The 21148-nt window shown below is 41.1% G+C and overlaps 1 protein-coding gene across 1 annotated transcript in view; it reads right to left on the bottom strand.

The window, feature by feature from the left end:
• LOC123519809 (NK-tumor recognition protein-like) overlaps window positions 1-21148 on the bottom strand; it is a 145855-nt gene that overhangs the window by 77207 nt on the left and 47500 nt on the right. Inside the window, exons 6-7 of the mRNA XM_045281326.1 lie at window positions 4946-5046; window positions 91-4676 (exon numbers count right to left, since the gene is read on the bottom strand). Of these exons, the coding sequence (XP_045137261.1) occupies window positions 91-4676; window positions 4946-5046 (4687 nt within the window). The remainder of the gene's footprint in view (window positions 1-90; window positions 4677-4945; window positions 5047-21148) is intronic.

Raw genomic sequence — 21148 nt, 5'->3', positions numbered from 1 at the left:
TGTCCACAGAAAAAAAAAATAAAAAAATCAATGAAAAGACATACCACAACAATGCAATACATTTTCAATAACAAAACACAATTGCCTTACCTCTTTGTATTTTTCCTGCGGGATAAGAGCTGGACTTCTTTTTTTTATTGTTGTGATGGTCCCCATCCACATGTAAGGAACACCCAGTTTTTCTTTTGCTATAGTCTTCTGGATGAGTGAGTTTTTTGTCTCTCTCTGATTGACCGATAGGGATGTCTGTGGTCTTTTTGTGATCAGTATATTGGTCATGTTTCTCTGAGGCTGCTGCTTTACCTGGTTTCTCTGACATTTTTTTCAGTGTTTGTTCTGAACATCCATCCTTTTGTTCTTCATGATTAATTGCAGCTTCTTTTACTTTATCAGTACCAGAGTCAGATTTAGGTTGTTCAGCTTTCAATGGCTTTTCTGGTATCTTTTTCTGTTTTTGTTGTGAACATTCATCCGTTTGTTCTTCATGGCTATCTAAGGATTCTCTTATTTTTCCAAGATCAAAGTTGATCTTGGATGGTTCCTCTGACTTACTGTGTGGAGAAGTTTTCTTTTCAGATTTTTTGTCCTTTCTTTTATGGCTGTCAATGACCTCTCTTGCCTTCCTGTGAGAAGACTCTAATTCAAATAACTCTGAGGATAATTTAAATAGTTCCTCTGATGACTTTTTGGAAGGAGAGGATTCCTTTTGAGACTTTATGTCTTCTTTATGGCTGTCAGAGATTTCTTTTTCTTTCCTATGAAGAGAGTCATGCTTGAATGACTCTGAAGATGATCTGGATAGTTCCTGTGATGATTTTTTGTGTGGAGAAGCTTCCTTTTCTGATTTTTTGTCTTTTCTTTTATGACTGCCTGCAGCCTCTTTTCCCTTAAAGTGAATTAAGCCACATTCAAGTGACTCTGAGAAAGATTTGGATGGTTCCTCAGAGATTTTTTTATGTTGAAGACTTTCCTTTTCAGACTTTATGTTTTTCTCTTTATGGTTCTCTAAGACCTCTCTTCTGGGAACAGAAGTATAATTGCCTCTGGATAACTCAGATAATGACTTGGTTGGTTCCTCTAATGACTTCATGTAAAGTGAGGTTTCTTTTTCAGACTTAACATCTTTTTCTTTGGAAATGCCAGTGTCTTCTTCTTGTTGCTTTTGGACAGAATCATCCTTGAATATCTCTAAGGATGATTTGGGTGCTTCCTCTGATGGTTTCTTTAGAGGGCATATTTCCTTTTCTGATTTTCTGTCTTTTCTGTTATGGCTGTCTATGACAGATTCACACTTGGGTGCTTCCTCTGACAATTTCCTGTAAAGAGAAGTTTCCTTTTCTGACTTCTTATTTTCTCGTTTAATGCTGTTTGTGGTTTCTTTTCCTTTCTTATGAACTACATCATGCTTAAAAGACTCCGAGGATGACTTAGATGGTTCTTCTGATGATTTCCTGTGAAAAGAAGTTTCCCTTTCAGACTTTCTCTCTCTTCCTTTATGAATGTCTGTGGCTTCTCTCCCTTTCCTATGAGCATAACCATCCTTGAATGATGAGGACTTTAGCAATTTCTCTGGTAGTTTCATTTCTTCAATCTTAACATTGTCAACATCATCACTGTCAGAGTTATCTCCAAAGAGATCCAAAACATGTCCCTTATTAGGCTTTACATTTTTTGTTCCCTTTCCCTGGTTCTTTGACTTCTTCTCTTTTTGTATGAACACAGTGCCCTCCAGCTTCTGAGTTTTTGTAGCATATTCATCATCTTTCAAAATGTTCTTTTCATGCTCACCTTTCTTGGTTTTCTCTTTTTCTTTATCATACATGAACTTGTGCTTTGTTTCTTGAGAACCATTCTGTTTTACAGATGATTTTTCAGTGACAAAACTGCCTTTCAGTAATTTCTTATTTCTCTCGTTATTATCTGAATCTGTATCTGAAAGATCACTGATGTCACCAAAAATATTCTGAAAATCTTCTGTTTTTTCTGTAGATCCTCTTTTGTAATTATGTTCATGAATCTCTGTGGAAGGATGGTCGCACATTTGAGAAGCACTTTGAGTTCTTTCTCTTTTGCCACTTGAGTGCACTAAACCATCTTTTCCATTGGGAGTTTGAGATTGTGACTCCATAGTGGCTTTGTCCGTGGATCTTTCTTTACTCTTGCTTTCTGGGATGATAGAATGACTAGAAGATGGTAACACACTATCCTTGGGTTTGCTGGTAAGAGACTTGGTGTCAACCTTTGTTGTCTTATGACCTGACTTTTTTTTGTGATGTTTATCCTCTGACATATTTTCTTGCTCCTTCTTAATGTTACCCATGCCTACTCCTGACTTTTGTATCTCACAGCCTTTATTTTTCAGTACTTCTAAATTTTTCCCTTCTACATATCTATTACCTGAATCTGACTTCTGTTTTGGATTCTCTTCCTTTGTAGTATTTATCCTTTCATCACTCTCCCCAGAAATATTGCCTTCTCCTGGCAGAAGCCTTTGCAAAGAAAATGGAAGTGAAATACCTTTGTCTGATTCTCTAACATCAGATTTTCTGATCACCTTGAAAGGTGAAGCAACATCTTCAGAAGAATTTTCATCCCAGTGGGAAAGTTCCACCTCTGGGGTATACTCTAAAATTCTGCCAAAAAATCCTGACAGAAACTTTTTTCTCTTTTTTCTCTCAGGTTGATTTTCTTCTTTAGAGGTAATTTCATTTTTACTTTCCTGCTCTCTGTTTATGCACTTAGCATGATTAATACTCTGCAGTGCCAGAGTATCAGATCCATTGCCATCTTTTCTAGAGTCTACACCTTCTGCATCATCATGAAATTTGTCCCTTTTGTGGTCTCTCTTACAGTTACTTTGTACACTAAAATTGATAATCTTTGTATCATTGAGCAAACTATCTTCAATCTTTACACCAAAGTCACTTCCCTTTTTCTCCTTGCCAAATATTTTACTTTCAGCTTTCCTCAAGTTCATTACCTCTGGCACAGGTTTCTGATCTGTTATATCACTATTACAATATGTATTATCACTCTTGATATTTTCTTCCTCTCTTTTAATTCCTCTGGGAACCTTAAGAGATCCCTCTGCGAGTGTAGATTTCTGTTCCTTGATTTCATCCTTGATGGATCTTGACCTTGCTTCCATGAATTTGTTCTCTAGTATCTCAGGTATCTCAAACGATGGCTTGCTTGATAGATCATGAACCTTTGAGAAGTGATGAGAGCACACAACATCAGCACCATTTCCTGGAGTGACTTTACTATCACTCTGTTGTTGACTATCATTTAAAATTCCTTCAGGGGACATAGGACTTTTGCTTGCTCTGAATGCACTTTCATTATTGTTATCCGAGTGCTGGTGAGGATTTCTCCTCCTTTTGGTATCATCACGATCCCTCCCACGAGTTTCCCTCAATCTGGAATGTGACCGTGATCGTGATCTAGCTGGTGATCTTGACCTGATTGGTGACATTGATCTACCTGGTGACCTAGAGTAAGATCGTGACTGATGGGAAGAGCAAGAGGATAGACTTTCTTTTTCTGTTCGATAGGAGGACTTGTATCCCCTGTGGTGAGAGTGGTCCCTTTGATGGTACTGGCGATAGTACCCTCTTTCCTCCTTTTTGTGTCTATCTTCCTCCCTTCGAGAGTAAAGTTTATCACCATCTTCACTCCTGCGTGGATACTTATCATGCACACCTGAGGGTGGGCTACTGCCTCTTTTATCTGATGAAGGCCGATGAGATCTGTAGCTGGAAATTTCTTTGCTGTTATTTCTATCATTTTTTCCATACCTTTCCTGGCTGCTGGGCTCTCTACTACTGCTTCCTGATGACTCATTTTGTCTACGTCCCCAATAGGTGTCATTGGAAGGGTTTTGCCTATGAACAAAATCTTTCCATGGCGGACTCCTTTGTGATCTTTGTCTTTCATCCCAACGAGCATGAGGATCACAGTTCCTGTTATTAGGTGGAGCATTTCTCTGATTCCTAAATTGGTGAGAAGGCATTTGTCGTTGATAAGACATTCTGGGAGGAGACCTGCGCCTGTCTTCCAAAGGAGATTGGTGCACTGTGCCAGATGGTCTCTCTTCCCTCTCTATTCTTTCCTCTCTGAATCCTCTTTCTTCTCTTTGTGGTCTATGATTGGATTCAAATCCTCGTGATGAATGTTCATACCTAGACTTGTGGGAATAAGATGGGTGATGAGAGAAGCTGTACTGAAAAGTTCTTCTTGGAGGACTGAAGTGTCTTCGTTCATCTTCCCGAGATGTACCCCTCTCCTCATCATCCTTCTGTGTGGATCTCCTGGATGGAAGAGGCTCAGTCATGAGAGAGCTCTCTTCTTGTTTTAGACTGAAAGACTCTGCATCACTTGCCTCATCCTCTTTCTTGAACTTCCTATCACTAGTAAGAGACAGCTTTTTGGAGGTAGTGAGGACAATGCTCTGATTCTCTAAAATACTACTCAAAACATCATCTTCTCGTGTTTCCTCTGCCTGATTGTTGACACGATTTATGACTGCCATTGATGCCTTTCCTGCATAGCTAGTTGAGGGAGTAAATGCAGCATCTCGCAGAATCTTAATAGCATCATTCTTCCGGCCTGCTGTATTCCTACTATTGGCCCATTCTGACACGCCAGCCAGGAGATGATCAGCAAATGTGTCGTTCCTAAGAAATACACAAAAAATATGAGGAAGACAGTAGTTGAGAGTACTATAATATGAAACATACAAAGAAATTATAACCAAATCAGTTCCAGACTTTGTGGCTTTGGGATATAGGAAGTCATGCTATTCAATATACATATGTGTGTTACAGAAAGACTTCAACAAGATGCTTGAATGGAGCAAAATAGTCTTCAATCCCAAAATGTATAAAGGGATGGAAATGGTAAAAAGTAGAATGGCACAAACAGGATATATGAAATGCAAACTCACGCATCTTCAGCAGGAACCTCATTGTCAATGCTTCCAAAGAACAGAAGGCGCTCTTTGCAGTCAACAGAAGGTCTTGGGTCGTCAATTTCCCCACTTTCAATCTACAGGAAAAACCCACAAGAAAAATGAAAAGCAAGAAATCATGAAGCCTACATGGAAAGATTATTCAGTAAGGTAAATGAAAGAAAACCACAGCATAAATCTATTAAAATGAAAAAGTTGAGGACATTATGGGAAATTAAAAGTGAAAGCAGTAAATAAAAAGGTTACCCCTTCCTCGGCAGAAACGAGTACAGTAAGGTCCCGGGTTACGTCGGTCTCGAGTTACGTCAAATTCGCACTTACGTCAGTCCACTATAAGGCAATTTAAGATTTCAAAAATCAAAAATTTATAAATCGTAAAGTGCGGGGTTTATTGTTATTGTTGGCCGCCAGGCGTCACTAGTGGTTATCTGCCACACCGCCCACCTCACGCTTGAATACAATAACACTCTACGTAGTACGTACCTCAGTTCCACCACACCGTTGCCCCTGGCAAGAGAGTTCCTACATCTGCGTTTGCTGACTATCTTAGTATCTTGCTCAATGGCACCAAAAAGAAAACTCCTGAGTGATAGCAGTGATGCTAAGAAAAGGAAAACCATTACACTACAAGAAAAAGGGGACATAATTAAAAGACATGAGAAGGGAGGCAGCAGCTGTGTATAAGGGAGTGAAGAAGAAAATGGGAAGCCCGTTACCATGACAACGGGGAGGTTGACGACCTTGAGGGGTCGCGCACCTATCACAACAATAACAACTCCGGAGCCTTCGTCTGGGCCACACGACACTTGCAGGTCACTTGCACCGTCTGTACCTGTCTGCTGATCCCTATTGCCCTTTCCTATTGCATTTCCTGCTCCGCTGCCCACGCTTTTACTCCCACCACACTGCACTACGCTCCCAGCTGTCCACCCTGGGCATCACAACATTCGACCTGCCTACCCTCCTGGCAGCCTCAGGCGTCCACCCTTCTGGCAACATGCAGTCCTTCGCATTCGCGGCCCTAATCAACAACAAAAAGAAGCTTGTGTTTCATATTCCTACATACTTGTAAATAATATAACAATATAACCTTTTACTTATATAACGCTTCTACTCCTACCGCACTCCACAAAGCTCCCAGCTGTCCCGCCCTGGGCGTCACAACATTCGACCTGCCCACCCTCCTGGCGGCCTCAGGCCGCCCCTCTCGGCAACCTGCAGTCCTTCGCGTTTGCGGCCCTAATCAATATATTCCTACATAGTTGTAAATAATATACCAATATAACAATATAGCCTTTTACTTACCTGAATAACAATAAAAAATGATTGGTTGAAAACTCGATAATATGCTTTGAAAGTACAAAAACTCGAGATACGTACAAAATTGACTTACGTCATGTTTCAGGAATGTAACTCAGACGTAACTCGGGACCTTACTGTACTGTATACTCGTTTTCACTAAATGTTCCGTTTTCAGTCGTCAACGAGTATACTCGTCTAAAATTTGACCTTCAAAAACCAGCTACAGACGTATATATTCGTTTTCACTAAATGTTCCGTTTTCAGTCGTCGACGAGTATACTCGTCTAAAACTTGACCTTCAAAAACCAGCCACAGACGTATATACTCGTCGATTTTGGGCCTTTCTAAGCCATTCTACATGTGAAACGAGTATTCTCGTCAAATTGTATGCCTGGCAGAGGCGACAGGGAGGAGCGGTGGGATTTCAAGGACGCTCTTACTAGACTTGCTCCGGCAAACACTGTCGTCACATGGGTCTTGTTTTCATCCACAATACCACTCATTTTTTGTACCCTTTTCAAATAATTTACACCCCAAATGTCTAGTTCTGAGGAAGATAGCGAATATGAACCTTCCCTCAGAAGCATGAATACTTCTGATGACACTGCCAATTCATCAGACAATGAATATTTCTCGACAAGTGAAGAGGAGGAGGAGGAGGAGGAAGGTGAGGGGAGAGCTTGGAGTTTATAGGAAGACGAGTTAACTCGTATATGTCTACAAAGGTATTTTCAATCTAAAAAGTTAACCACAAAAATGGGGAAAAACAGTAATTACAAGCTGTTTTCATAATCAGCATGAAAAATACTATATAGAACCAAAATAAAATAAAAATTTGTCTGAAAAAAAAAAGTTTTTAACAAAAAAATTGTTGGGGAAGGGGTTAATACACACATTCAGAAGCTATAATTTGTAAGAAAGCAAGGATTTTGCACCAGAATTTGCCTACAAAAACCCTAGGAACATGTTCTGAGATTGACTTGTTTTTGGCAAGTAGAGGATAGTATGAAAAGTTTAAAAAGTGAAGGGGCATATAAATTGTGGTTTGCCATAGAGAAGCTTCAAGTGCTAATAAGAAAGATGCAGAATTTATGAGAGAATTTAATGTGTATGTAACTCAGTAAGAGTTAAATTGTAATGAGACTGAGCTCCTCTGAAAAAAATAAATAAATAAAATACCAGACAGAACATACATAATCCAGAAGGAAAAATTTTTGACTGGACACAAGCTTATGAAAGACAGGCTACAGGCTAACTCTTTAGATTTACGATAAAGCTAACAGTGATTTTGAGATAAACCAAAAACCAATACTTGTGTATCATTCACAAAATATTGGTGCATTTAAGAAAAACAATGTTGTTAAAAGCATGTGGTCCATCATGTGGAAGGCCAACAGTAAGGCCTGGATGATGGAACATTTTTTTCTTGAATGAATTCATGATGTTTCTGCTCATATTGTGATCGGTTACCAAAAATTTGAAATGGAAATAAGTTCCCACTCAAGTGCTTGGTTTTGCTCAACACTGCTGCCAGGCCTGGAGGGAGTTACAAGAATTCAATTTTATCACTGTGAAGTTTCTGCCTCTAAATACAGCTCTAAAGATTCAGCTGATTGACTAAGAAGTAATTTCTAATTTCAAGAAGTTATATTCCAAAGTACATTTTTAAAGGTGCTTCGAAGTTATCTCTGACACAGAGTTATCTTTCCAAAAATTTTGGAAGAATCAATTCAATATTCTGCATTACCTATACCTTATTCACCTGGCAGTAAATTGCTTGCACAATCATGAACTCAGCCTGAGGGAATATCTGGCCTGACTGTGTTGCATGGAGAGATTTTGTGGGATCCCACTGATGTTGTTAATGGCATCATGTTTCTAAGCAAATTGCATGGGCCCAGAAGTCAATTACCATATTTGATGGCTTATAAGACGCATGGGCTCGTAAGACTCACCCAGTTTTGGCAGATATTGAAATGAAGAAAACGATAAATAAGCAGATTTAAGCTCTGAATATGAATTGAAGGATTTCACCTGACATTTGAAGACTCACGTTCATTTAGATCATTATTACATCCCAGTATTTTGCATTTCAAAACTTTAACATTTGCTAGTAGCCTATGTACCGATCTTGTTGTGAGATGTAAACATGTACCTGGCATATGGCATCGCATCAGCACTGACCGTAAGAGACTACATGCTTAATAATCATAATTTTTCTGTTTCATCATTTTCCTTACATGTATGTAAAGTAGGAATGTTACATGATAGTGCAATCTTAATTGTGTGAAAGTGTGTCTTACCTCAAGGAGTAGCATTGTAAAGAATGCAATGAGTCTTGCCCATATCAAGATCAAGATCGCTGATCATGTGTTTTGTTTCGGTTTATGTGATGTATGGAAATTTTTCCTGACTTGTGCCATTCTATATGTATTTTACTTCACCAAGTCACCCTCTGCAGAGTGGAGCTTCCCCATGAGATATGCTTTGCCATGTCACGCAGTCAGTAGCTTGCACAACATCGTGCTGGGCAGACATTCGTTGCGCAGGAACTTGTTGTGGTGTTTTTCCCCTTTTTAGGTAAGGCCACTTCGCCCGTTACGAGGCGACAGTGCCTTCCACCCGTTATCCAATCTTTGGAGCGGGTAGAGCCCCCACGCCATGCAGGGTGAATGAGGGAGCAAGTACTTCTCAAGGTACGCAGCACAATAGTTCACCTGTTCACAATTTCGCTGAATTCCTTGATCCTATCTGTGAAGCTGGTGTTGTCAATGAGCAGAACTTTAGTGACAGTGTATTAATGCATAATGCTAAGGTTTTTGGGTCTCCGGATACGGTCTCTGAGGACACTGACCAACAGGTAGCAGAAATGGTGAACTTTCTGTTTGCCGAAGGAATGCGTGGTGAAGATTACAAGCTTATTTGTGAAGATGATATTACTAAGAGGCCGAAGAATTGCCACGTCCTTGCTCCAGTTGTTTGCAATCCAGAGGTTTTGAATGCGCTTAGGAGTGACGCAAAGATGTTTACAGGATGTTAGCAAGGACATTCTGCGAGCAGCAACAATTGTCATGAAGTCCCTTCTGGCGCTGGATAAGGTTGCTCAAGACGAAGACTTGCCAGAGGTAGCTCGAGAAGTAGGCGTGCTTAACGGAGCATTGGCTTTGTTGGGTAATGCTAATTACAAGAACTTGGCAAGGCGGTTCGCAATGAAATGTGAGATCAACCACAAGTATGCGCACCTTTGTTCCAGCAAGGTGCCAATTACTCGTTTCCTGTTCGGTGATGATGTGTCTCAGTCTGCCAAGCAAACTGAAGACTCCGAAAAATTGAAGAACAAGTTCATAGCCAAGAAGCTCACCTCTACATGGCCTTTCACGGGGACCAGAACAAGAGGTTACTGGGGTTCACCTTCGCACAGGAGTTTCTCCAGATACCAGCCTCATGGTCAGCTGTGGTACGGGGCTAAAGGTGCTCAGTGGCACTACACTACATGCCAGGACTCCTTTCTAAAAAACGCCAGGAGCCGGGGCCAGCACCAGCCACAGCAGCAGTAGAGTCAAGTACGGTTTTTGAGGCTGGCAGGCTTCACTGCTTTATTAATAAATGGCATAAAATTACCAGTGACCCAGCCATTTTAGATATTGTTATTGGTTGTCACCTGGACATTAAGGTGGATGAAATTAAACATTTATTTTCAGGAGAACTGGAATACAAACACTTTAAAATGGAGAATTTTGAACAGGCTATCCGGCTCGTTAATGAAGATGATTTTTTAGCTTCATTTGACCTTAGGCATGCCTATTATTCTGTCAAAATTGCAGAAGAGCACCAATGTTTTTTTTTGTTTCACTTGGCAAGGACAGCTTTATCAGTTTACATGCTTGCCTAATGGTATTGCTGAGGGTCATAGGCTTTTCACCAAATTAATGAAACCTGTTTTTGCAGTTTTGAAAGAGGGATTTTACAATTACCAGTTACATTGATGATTCTCTTATTTGTAAGAGTTCTCTGCAAGGCTGCCTCACAGTCATTAAGGACACTATTGATGCCCTGAGTCAGTTGGGTTTTAGTATTAATGAAGGAAAGTCGGTCTTGGTTCTTACTAAGCGGATTGAATACTTGGGTAATGTGATTGACACGGAGACTATGACTGTTTCATTACCAGCACGCAGAGTGGATATCATACTCAACAGTTGTCAAGCACTTATTTATGTGTAAAAGAAAGGAAAGAATCCAGAAGGTGGCCAGGGTCACTGGTCTGCTGGTGGTGGCTTCCCCTGCAGTTGAGTTATGAAGACTTCACTATAGAAAGTTGGAGGCAGCTAAAATTTCATTGCATCAGGTGAATGGGGACTTTGATCAATTTATAGTTCTTACGGATGACATGAAATCGGACCTTAAGGCCCATACTACACAAGCGTCTAAAGCGCCGCGTCTGTGCTGCTGACACCTCCCTGTATTTTATTTTAATCTAGACAGGGCGTTGAAAGCGCGGCGTTTTAGAGGCCGCGGAAGTGCTATTCGTGCTATACATGTCGTTTTCTGAGCAGTACTGCTTGGGACATAGTACAAGATAGATGTCGTGCAAACAGGATGTATTTTGGCGCTTCATCTTTTGCAAGAGTAGCATGAACATCAGGAAAGAGAAAAAAGATGTTGGGGTACTCATCCCGTTTTAGCCAATTGCCTATCAACAGGACAGTTCTATATAATGTTTGAAAAGCATAGAATGTATCCAGCTGGTTGCTGTTCAATCTCACATATAAACTTTTCTGTGTCAAACATTATTGCATATTTGATCAATATGGAGTGGCCTGAAGTGCGTGCTTCCTCTACGGACGCCGCGGTAGAACTGCCATGAAATGTACAGTATAATATGACAAGCGCTGAAAACGTTGCGCTTCCAACGCCTTCAGATGCATTAGCAACGCCGGACGTACAATCAACGCCGACTACCCAAGCGCTAAAAACGCTTGTATAGACTGAAAATTTGCTTTCCATTCATTAACATTGATTAATTTCATTAGCATTAACATTGCGTCAGACCTGCTGCGTTGTAAACGCTCATATAGTATGGGCCTAACTGGTGGCTACATAACGCGTCTGTACAATGTAGGATGATTTTCCAGGCAGCTGCTGACATTCACTTGTTCACTGATGCTTCTAACACCAGTTGGGGTGGCCAACTCCACCATACGACTGCAGGTAAGAGTTGGTCATCTGAAGAGAAATTGCTGCACATCGAAGCGTTAGAACTCAAAGCTATCCTGTTTCCTCTTCAAGTATTCACTCGTGAGCTCTATGGGAAACATATTAAAGTCTTTTGTGCTAATAGTACTGCTGTCAATTATGTGAATGAGATGTGTGGTACAAAATCACTTATGTTTAACTATCTTTCCACTCTGATTTGGGACTGGTGTGTGAGGAATCAGGCGTGGGTCACTTGTTCACACATTCCAGGCAGAGAAAACCTTTTAGCGGATTGTGCCTCTCGCACATTTAATGATAGGCACAAATGGAAGCTCGACGAGCACATTTTTCGTAGCATTTCTTCCGTTTTTGGTACACCTTCAATTGATTTATTTGCGTCCAGGCTGAAAAAGCAAGTGGTTACGTTTTGTTCATGGAAACCAGATCCAGAAGCAAAATTCTTTGATACTTTCACTTTATACTGGGTACAGTTTGACCTAGCTTACCTCTTCCCCCATTCACTCTACAGTAAGCCCCCGCACTTGGCGAATTAATTATAGTCAAACCACGCTCTGGAGTCACTTAGGGTGGGGTCGGAAAAGGGGACTTCCCAGCTACAGCGTTGCCAAATCTCTCCCAGTACTAGGGTAATTAAAAAGGATTAGAGATCGCCTGACCCTTTTAAGCCTACACCACCCCACCACCTCTCTCTTCTTTCTCTCTCTCTGCATAATTTTGTAGGAAAGGGTAAAGAAAACTCCCAAAAAACTTTCTAAATAATATAACATACCTATTCTGCTTTCGACTTATTTTTCCACACCACCACTGAGATATAAGTCAAGGTTCTAAGAAGTAGTTATATACGTTGTATATAAGTTCCTTCTCTCGGCTGTGTATTGGTCCACCACGATTCATGACGCTTCCTTCCATCTTGCTGGGTGGGTGGCCAGGTGATGAATGAATGACCCTGACCCACCTTAATCCCCAACCCCTGACCTGCCTGCCTTCCCAGACCTACCTGACAACCCCGCAAAATATCGTTGCCACGTGTCGTGCTATTTATGTATGTATACTAATTGTTATTATCTATATTACAATACTACAGTGCATTCATAACACTACAAACTCTTATTGAATCTAAAAAAGTATTTAATGGGAAATAAAACATAAGAATAATTAGTAAATAGGTGACGAATGACACGAAGTGATGTGTGTTGGGGCTGATTTGGCATAGTGGCGAGCCGGGGATTTACCGCAGCGTCCACACCCAAAGTGACTCCAGAGCGCGGTTTGACTATAGTGTGGTGAAACTACCGCAAAATATGAATTTCACCAAGTGTGTATTCTTTATACCATATAAAATACCTAAAAAATGCCTCAATCAGTCTTTGGTCATTGCCAAAGTCTCTCTTTTGACTCCTAAAATACCATCTTTTGAGCTGAAATAAAATCTTTTACCTTCACATATTAGGACATCTACAAAACAGACCAATTAACAATGAATAAAGCTAATAAGACATGATATAAAGGCTGTAACTTCCGTTTTTCAACCTGTTTCCCTCGCCCCCTTTCGTCCTTGCTGCCACCACCATTGTCCTTACCCCCACCGATACCAACTTTTGTGGTGGTAGAGGCCATGTTGGCAGTAAATCGTCGAAGTTTGTTCCCACGCTAGCAGAAGAGAGGGTAGCAAAAAACAATATGGCTGAAGAGGGCTCTCAACACAGCGTTTTGATAGGTTTAGAGAGAGGTCTGACATCACCGGGGAGCCGCGTAGTTCGCTGTGCAGCCACCAAGTTTATATTCAAATCGCCAAGTGTGGATTCAGTGGTCCGTGGCCACCCTACCACCAAAAGTGAATTTCGCCAAGTGCGGGGGATTACTGTAATTGCTAGGTGCCTCCAGAAAATCCTTGCAGAACAAGCAAGGGTGTCGATAATGGTGCCATTATGGAAGTCTCAACCCTGGATGGGAACTCTCCTACAGCTGTTGATCGATTTCCCCAGGCTCCTACCAAGCAGGGCAGATGTACTGACGCACCTATCTCTTGCCGGGTCGCACCCAGTCATGCGACACACACGGCTCATGGCCTGCTTACTATCTGGGAGACCTTACGAGAAAGAGGTGTTTCTACAGCAGGTGCGGACATCATGCTGACTTCCTGGAAGCCGAGCACGGCTAAGCAGTACCGACCGCATGTCACTAGGTGGCACCAGTTTTGAACTAGATGAGGCATCAATCACCTATCATTAAAAGATCTCACCCTAAAACTTGTCATGTTGATGGCACTCACTCAGGCAGCCAGGGTTCAGACCTTACATTTATTAGTGCTTCAGGGCATGGATGTTAACAATGATTATACAGTAAGTCCTCGTTTTACACTAGAAATGCGTTCCTCAAAAAGCTATTGTAAACCGAAATTAGTGTAAACCAAACCCGTTTTAACATGTATTAGATAGGAATACGTTCCACCTTAGTATGCAAGTCAATCGAAAAAAGTAAACAAACATCCATCTCAACTTTCAAGGTTTCAATAATAGACAGGGCCTTTTCTGAAATGAGTGGGGCATGCTGGTGTGTTTGGCTGTCTATCCAAATTTTAAGTAAACCCTCCATCCGATCCATAATGGATTCCCGATGTTTTGTCAGCAATTTTACCTGCAGGCTTGAAGCATTAGCAGTTGCCGCCTCCTTAACACTTGAAATATTCCTCAAAACAGTAGCATCTGTGGTAAATTCAGGGAACGGCTTATAGCTGACGAGCCTTCCCCAAGTTCTTTTCTCTTGACTATATCAAGCTTCGTTTCCAACATTAAACTTTTTCTGGCTCGTTCACCCTTACCCACTTCTTCACCAAGATCCAAATTACGTTTCGGTGACATTTTGGACAGGAATTGGTCTTAAATGCAGAGAATAATGTTATTCGTCGTGCTGGCGCGAAAGTGACTGGTTTGTTGTTGGTCCGACTTGGTCACAGTGCAGCGCCACAATCACAGGCGGTGGGAATTTTAAATATTGTAAGTGCGATTTTTTTTGTCGTAAATTGAAAAAATGGTAGTAATTGTCAATTATCGTATCTGCGAATTTATCGTATACTAAACTAGTGTAAAACGAAGACTTACTGTATTTTCATACTGCTGGGTGGGCCCGTTAAGCAATGTAGACCTAACTTTAATACAGTAATATCTCGAGATACGATCGCCCCAACATATGATTTTTTTCATATACGATGAAAAATTTCATAAATTTAAGCATTTAAATATAAAGATATTTTTAAGGTACGTACAGCCACCGGTAGGTGGCACAGATATTGCTCGGCTACCCGCGTCCACCCAAACATTCAGCCTGCGTTGTGTATCATTGTTCATCCTTTGTGCATATATATGTCTGTGCTCCTCGGCAGTGTGTATTTTTTCTTAAGTTTTGTGAACTCAAGACCCCATGATCATGGATCCCAAAAGTAAAAGTTTGGCGAGAAACACAATATAGCCTGTATTCACATACTGATTACACTTAGAAATTCAATAAATGACTGAGTACAAATGGTGTTCTGCCCACAAGCAACTCTTCCTCTTTGCAATGCAAAAAACCCAGTCTCTAGATGTCATGGTTACCAAAATATCACAGGTTGAATGAGGTAGTATTGTCGATTTATGTGGCCTTGCGCCCAATCGGGTTCAGCGGCCTTGGCTAGAGCGCTAGAAAACGGGCCCCTCGTATTTTCTCTATCTCTCTATCTCTCTCTGATACCACTCTCATTCAAAAGTTATCTCCCCATAACATGGCAAGAGACCTAAGGTATTGAAGTAAGGCATGTGGGAGAGGTGGCGGAATCAGACACAGTGAAATCACTATCGCTCCCACCATCCATCGTTGGTGACACAGTGACGTAGAGCATATGTTTACCCTTGATGAGTGTTGCCAGCTCACAAGCAGAGAAAACAGGAAGAAAATAACCAAAATATAGCCGTAAAAAGCCTAAACGTCTATCGACATGTCCCAAGTCTTGCGGGATGAACATCTATCGATGCATCCTGAGTTTTGTGGGTTAAGTTGTTATTTTGAGCAATATAAGTTCATTTATATCATACATACAATAAACACTGTATTTATCTTATATTAAATCTATATTTGGTTGGTATTTAAAGCATGTTAATTTTTTGGGGATGTAAATTCATATCACAAGAATGAATTAATTCTATTTCCATTAATTTCAATGGGAAAAATTGATTTGATAGACAATTTTTTTTATATTCAATGAGCGTCACGGAACTAATTAAATTCGCATGTCGAAGTACCACTGTATTTTTCTTTTCATGAGAATGACCACACGACCGCTGCATATTCCAATTTCGGTCGTATCACAAAAATCAATATCCTCTTAACCTTTACATACGGTCATCGTTTCAGGACGATTGTAGTGTCACGCGTGGAGAGCTGGGGATCATTCAGGGAATCATGATTTTACCGCGCTAAATATTTGAATCTCTTTTTCTCACTATTGGTCCTGGGGCAAGTGGAGGTATCTGGCAACTTTTCTTGCTCGCCTCCTCAAGCCTTGAGACATATGATCCCACACAAAAGGTCATCTTTTCCCATTTGGATGCGACATCTGGCAACCCCCGTGACCCGGAAGGAGGAAACGGTACACCGAGTGATGTTGTCAGTGTTACTCAGTAGTGACATTGAGGATAGTGATGAAAATGAAGACAGTGATATTTTTATTGAGACAGGAGAAAGTGAAGACTCCAGTAGTGATTCTGATAGTGATCTGGGACACAGAGACCAACCCTCACAGCAACATTTATTAACCTCATGTACTCCCTTCAAGCAATGCGCTGGTGTGTGTCACCCATGGTTGCCTCTACAGGACTGTGCTTGTCGGCCGAGTCATGTGAATTCCATTACTAATGAGATGCCAGATTCCAATTATTATAGAAATCTACAATACTTGTAATATGTGGTTTCTTTTTCTTTTCCTGTTTTTCACATCCTTTCATATGTCTGAGTATGCATTTTCAGGACATGAAAGTGCAAAAGTTCCTACTTTTACATCAAATTCAAATGCTCGAAAAGAGAGAGAGAGAGAGAGAGAGAGAGAGAGAGAGAGAGAGAGAGAGAGAGAGAGAGAGAGAGAGAGAGAGAGAGAGAGAGAGAGAGAGCATGCACGCTATGTTATCAGAGCTTAGGGGGTGTATTTCTTAGTGGCGGGTTCTGCCACGGGTTCGGGGATAATTTTTTGATATGCAATAATTTTGATCTCAGAGGTCATAACATGTTAAAAACTACATCATTGTACTCAGAATAACAAAGAGAAATATGCTTTTATATGGAAATAAATCTTTAAGCATTTTCAACAGGTGTGATTTTTCCCCGCTGTAATAGATAGAAAGTAAGTCAGCTCCCCGGATTTTAAGGGTTAATTATACTTTCAAGATACGAAAAGGCCACTCTCATCCTCTTTAATAAATTCATCATACCATTAACAATTCCATTTATATGTTTGTCTGGAGTCAAGTCATCTGCAGCAGTCACTCCCAAATCCATTTCCTCTTTCGATATTTTTAATTTGACACCATTCATGTTATCGCCGTATCATATTCCTTTTTCACTCTTACCAAACTCCACTACCCTACACTCATTCAAGTTAATCTCCATTTGCCATGTTCTACTCCAATTACTAATCTTATCTAAATCACTTTGCAGCACTTAAGTCATTCACATTTTTTAACATTCTCATCAGTTTTGCATCATCAGCAAACAGGTTTACATAACTTTCAACTTCTTCACTCAAGTCATTAACACAGATAACAAACATTAGTGGTCCTAACACAGATCCCTGTGGGACACTACTAATTACCTTAAGCCATGATGAACACTCATCACGTATTGCAGCTCTCATTTTTCTGTCATTAAGACAATCCTTCATCCATTCCAGTAATCTTCCACCAATGCCTCCATACTCCTTTATCTTCCATAACAATCTTCGATGTGGTACCTTATTAAATGCTTTTTTCAAGTCAAGATATACCTCATCCACCCATCCATCTCTTTCTTGAATTACGTCAATCATTCTTGAGTAAAATGATAGCAAATTTGTGGAGCATGACCTACCTTTTTTAACCACTCTCTCGCAGAACTTCCCCATCACACTGGTCTATGACACTGGTCTATAGTTTAACCCTTAAAGTACGGAGCACGTTTCACTGGTTTGAAGAATGAGGATATGGAGGAAGGGCCAGCTGTAGAACTGTTGGCAGCAGATGTGGAAGGGCCAGCTGTAGCAGGGTCAGCAGGTGTGACAGGGACGGCATGTCTGACTGGCTTGAAGAACGAGTAGATGGAGGACTGTTTGGTTTTTCTTGTTTTTTCATCATAGATTTCTTGATAAATCTTGACACTTTTCTTTATGTCATGAGCCACTTTGCTACTCCTGGCAGGTTTTGAGTTACGTTCCTTCAGAATTTCCAGAGCTTTTTTGATACCCCCGAGACATTCTCTAAGAGTTTTGATGTCCAGGCCACGCACAGGTTCTTCTTCCTCGTCTCCCTTTTTTTCTGCCTCCTGTGATGCTCTAGCTCTAGAAGTTCATCATTTGAGAGAGATTCAGCATGGCTTTCCAATAGATCTTGAACATCATCATCATCAACTTCATCGAAGCCAGCCCTATGGCACAGATTTACTATGTCATTTCTGGTAGCACCGATGTCGTCTTCAGTGAAGCCTGGGAAGTCATGCATGCATTCTGACCATACTTTATTCCACACCAAGTTCACGGTAGACGTCTTCACTTCGTCCCAATATGACTTGATGTTATCTAAGACGTTTGATGTTATACAACTTCCACCATTTTCTAATAATGGGCTTGACAGGCCCATCTGTGCCCTTTATCAGTTGCTGCATGGTTTGCCGCTGGTAGTAGGTCTTAAATGTTTGCCATAATTATTATGAATATATTTGTGCTTACAATAGACCCTTTAATATTCCATTTATTCATCTGATTAATAATGTATGTAAGTAATATGTAATAGTTAAAAAAAAAAAGGGGGGGAGGGGAAAACATAAGAGGCTCCCAGGGTGGTCAAGTTAAAGTCAGTACTGTGAGTGGCGGGGAGTTGTGGCGTGGATGGCGTCATCACCCCTGTTCCCCCACGCTGGACCCTCTCGGATGACATGAGCGGATACCGTATCTGTGAATTTTTCTTACCGTATATCGAATCGAGGGTAGTAATTTCCAAACACCGTAACTGTGAATTTACCGGATAAAGAACTAACGTATAACGAGGACTTACTGTATTGTGGATTTCTATAATAATTGGAATCTGGCAACTCTTATTAGCAATAGGATTCACGTGACTTAGCTGACAAGCACAGTTCTGTAGAGGCAACCATGGGTGACACACACCAGCGCATTGCTCGAGGGGAGTACGTGAGGAGGTTTATGAACGTCGCTGTGAGGGTTGGTCTCTGTCTCTCAGATCACTATTAGAATCACTACTGGAGTCTTCACTTTCTTCTCTCTCAATAAAAAATCACTGTCTTCATTTTCATCACTGTCCTCAATGTCACTACCAAGTAACACTGACATAACATCACTCGGAGTACCGTTTCCTCCCTCCGGATCACAGGGGTTGCCAGATGTCACCTCGAAATGGGAAAAGATGACCTATTGTGTGGGAACATATGTCTCAAGGCTCAAGGAGGCGAGCGAGAAAAGTTGCTAGATACCTCCACTTGCCCCAGGACCAATAGTGAGGAGGAAAGATTCAAACATTTAGTGAGGAAAAATCATGATTCCCAGAACGATCCCCGCCTCTCTGCACACGATGCTACAATCGTCCTGAAACAATCATCGTACTTTAAGGGTTAAAGGATTTTCTTTACCACCTCCTTTAAATATGGGTGTGATATTTGCTCTTTTCCAATCCTTAGGCACTAAATCCTTCGTCAAAGATGGTACCACCAAACTATGAATTTTTCCAGCTATTTATTCTCTACATTCCTTCAAAATCCAGTTTGACACTCCATCCAGTCCCATTGATTTATTTACATCAAACTCCTTTAACATTTCAAAAATTTCATCATATGTCATGGAAATAGTGTTCAAAGAGTTACATCTAATAATTTCCCCATCAGGGTTGAACTCTCTTTCTTCAGTGAAGACAGAACTAAAACGTTCATTCATCACTTCTGCCATATCTAGCGCTTCCTCATAAACTGTGTCTTCAACTTTAAGCCTAGTTATCCCTTCTCTCTGTTTCATCTTACTATTTATGTGTCTGAAAAACAATTTGGGTTCATCTATGCACTTGTGAATTATATCGCTCTCATATTTCTTTTTCTCCAGCCTTATCGTCTTGACATACAGGTGTCCCTCGGTTAACGATCGACTACTTAACGATATTTCGCTCATACGATCCCTCCAAATTAATCCCTATTTTTTGGTTAACGATCGCCAAAATTCGGTTAACGATCGGATTGACCAATCGCAATCGCGATCGCAATCGCGATCGCAGCGCCTCCATCCACCCGCGGCCCGTGCAGTAAACACACCACAGTCTTTCCGCTGTTTTGATTGTGCAACAACAACTCTATCACGCCGCTCTAAACTTCTTTTTGTGCTTATTTGTGATCAAGTGAACTTAGTGATGGCTTCCAAGCGACCCAACGATTGTTCTCCACCGGGAGATAAGGCTAAAAATCGAGAAAGAGCATTGGCCTTGATATTAAGTTGAACATTGTGACTCGTCATGAGGGTGGTGAAGGGTAAACTCTATTGCTCGTGCCCTTGGTTTATCTCAATCAACTGTATCAACAGTTCTCCAGAAAAAGTACAAGTGAAGCAGCAGGCCAACCAAGTCACAAACCTGCACAAACACACAACAACTCGTAACAGGAACCGATTATGGAAAAATTGGAACGTTTGCTGAGGCTATGGATTGAAGACCACACACACCGCGCATGCCTCTTTCTACCCAACTCGTTACTACTAAGGCACTGAGCCTGTGGGAGGACCTGAAACCAGAATTCAACATAGGCGAGACAGTGTCCTTCAAGGCCAGTAAGGGGTGGTTTGAACGTTTCAAACATCGTGGGAGTCTACACAACCTCAAGGTTAGTGGGAGGCAGCGAGTTCGGATCAACCCGCTGCAAACGCCTTCAAGCCTTTGCTTAAAGAGCGCATCGAGGAAGGAGGTTATTCAGCCAAGCAGGTTCTAAACTTTGACGAGACAGGCCTGTATTGGAAGAAGATGTCATCGAGAACGTTTATAGCAAAGGAGGAGAAGTCGGCACCAGGATTCAAGGCATCTAAAGACAGGTTAACATTATTGGTGGGGGAATGCGCTGGTGATCTTAAGCTTAAACCATGCCTTATTTACCATTCCCAAAACCCAAGAGCTCTGTCTGGCTATATTAAGGAATATTTGCCCGTAGTATGGAAGGCAAACAAAAAGGGGTGGATGACGACTGTTATCATGCAAAGTTACGTGACAGGATACCTCTCCAAATTCCTAAAAGAATATGCTGCCCAAAACAACATTGCTAACAGATTTCTCTTGCTGTGTGACAACGCCCCCAGCCACCCAGAGAGCATGAATGACTGGGCAGATAATATTGAGGTCATGTTTATGCCCCCAAACACAACTGCCCTCATCCAGCCGATGGACCAAGGAGTCATCGCTA

Source organism: Portunus trituberculatus, chromosome 46 (genome assembly GCF_017591435.1).
Source record: "Portunus trituberculatus isolate SZX2019 chromosome 46, ASM1759143v1, whole genome shotgun sequence".
Taxonomy (NCBI): Eukaryota; Metazoa; Arthropoda; class Malacostraca; order Decapoda; family Portunidae; genus Portunus; species Portunus trituberculatus.
This window is presented reverse-complemented; position numbering and strand designations above follow the sequence as displayed.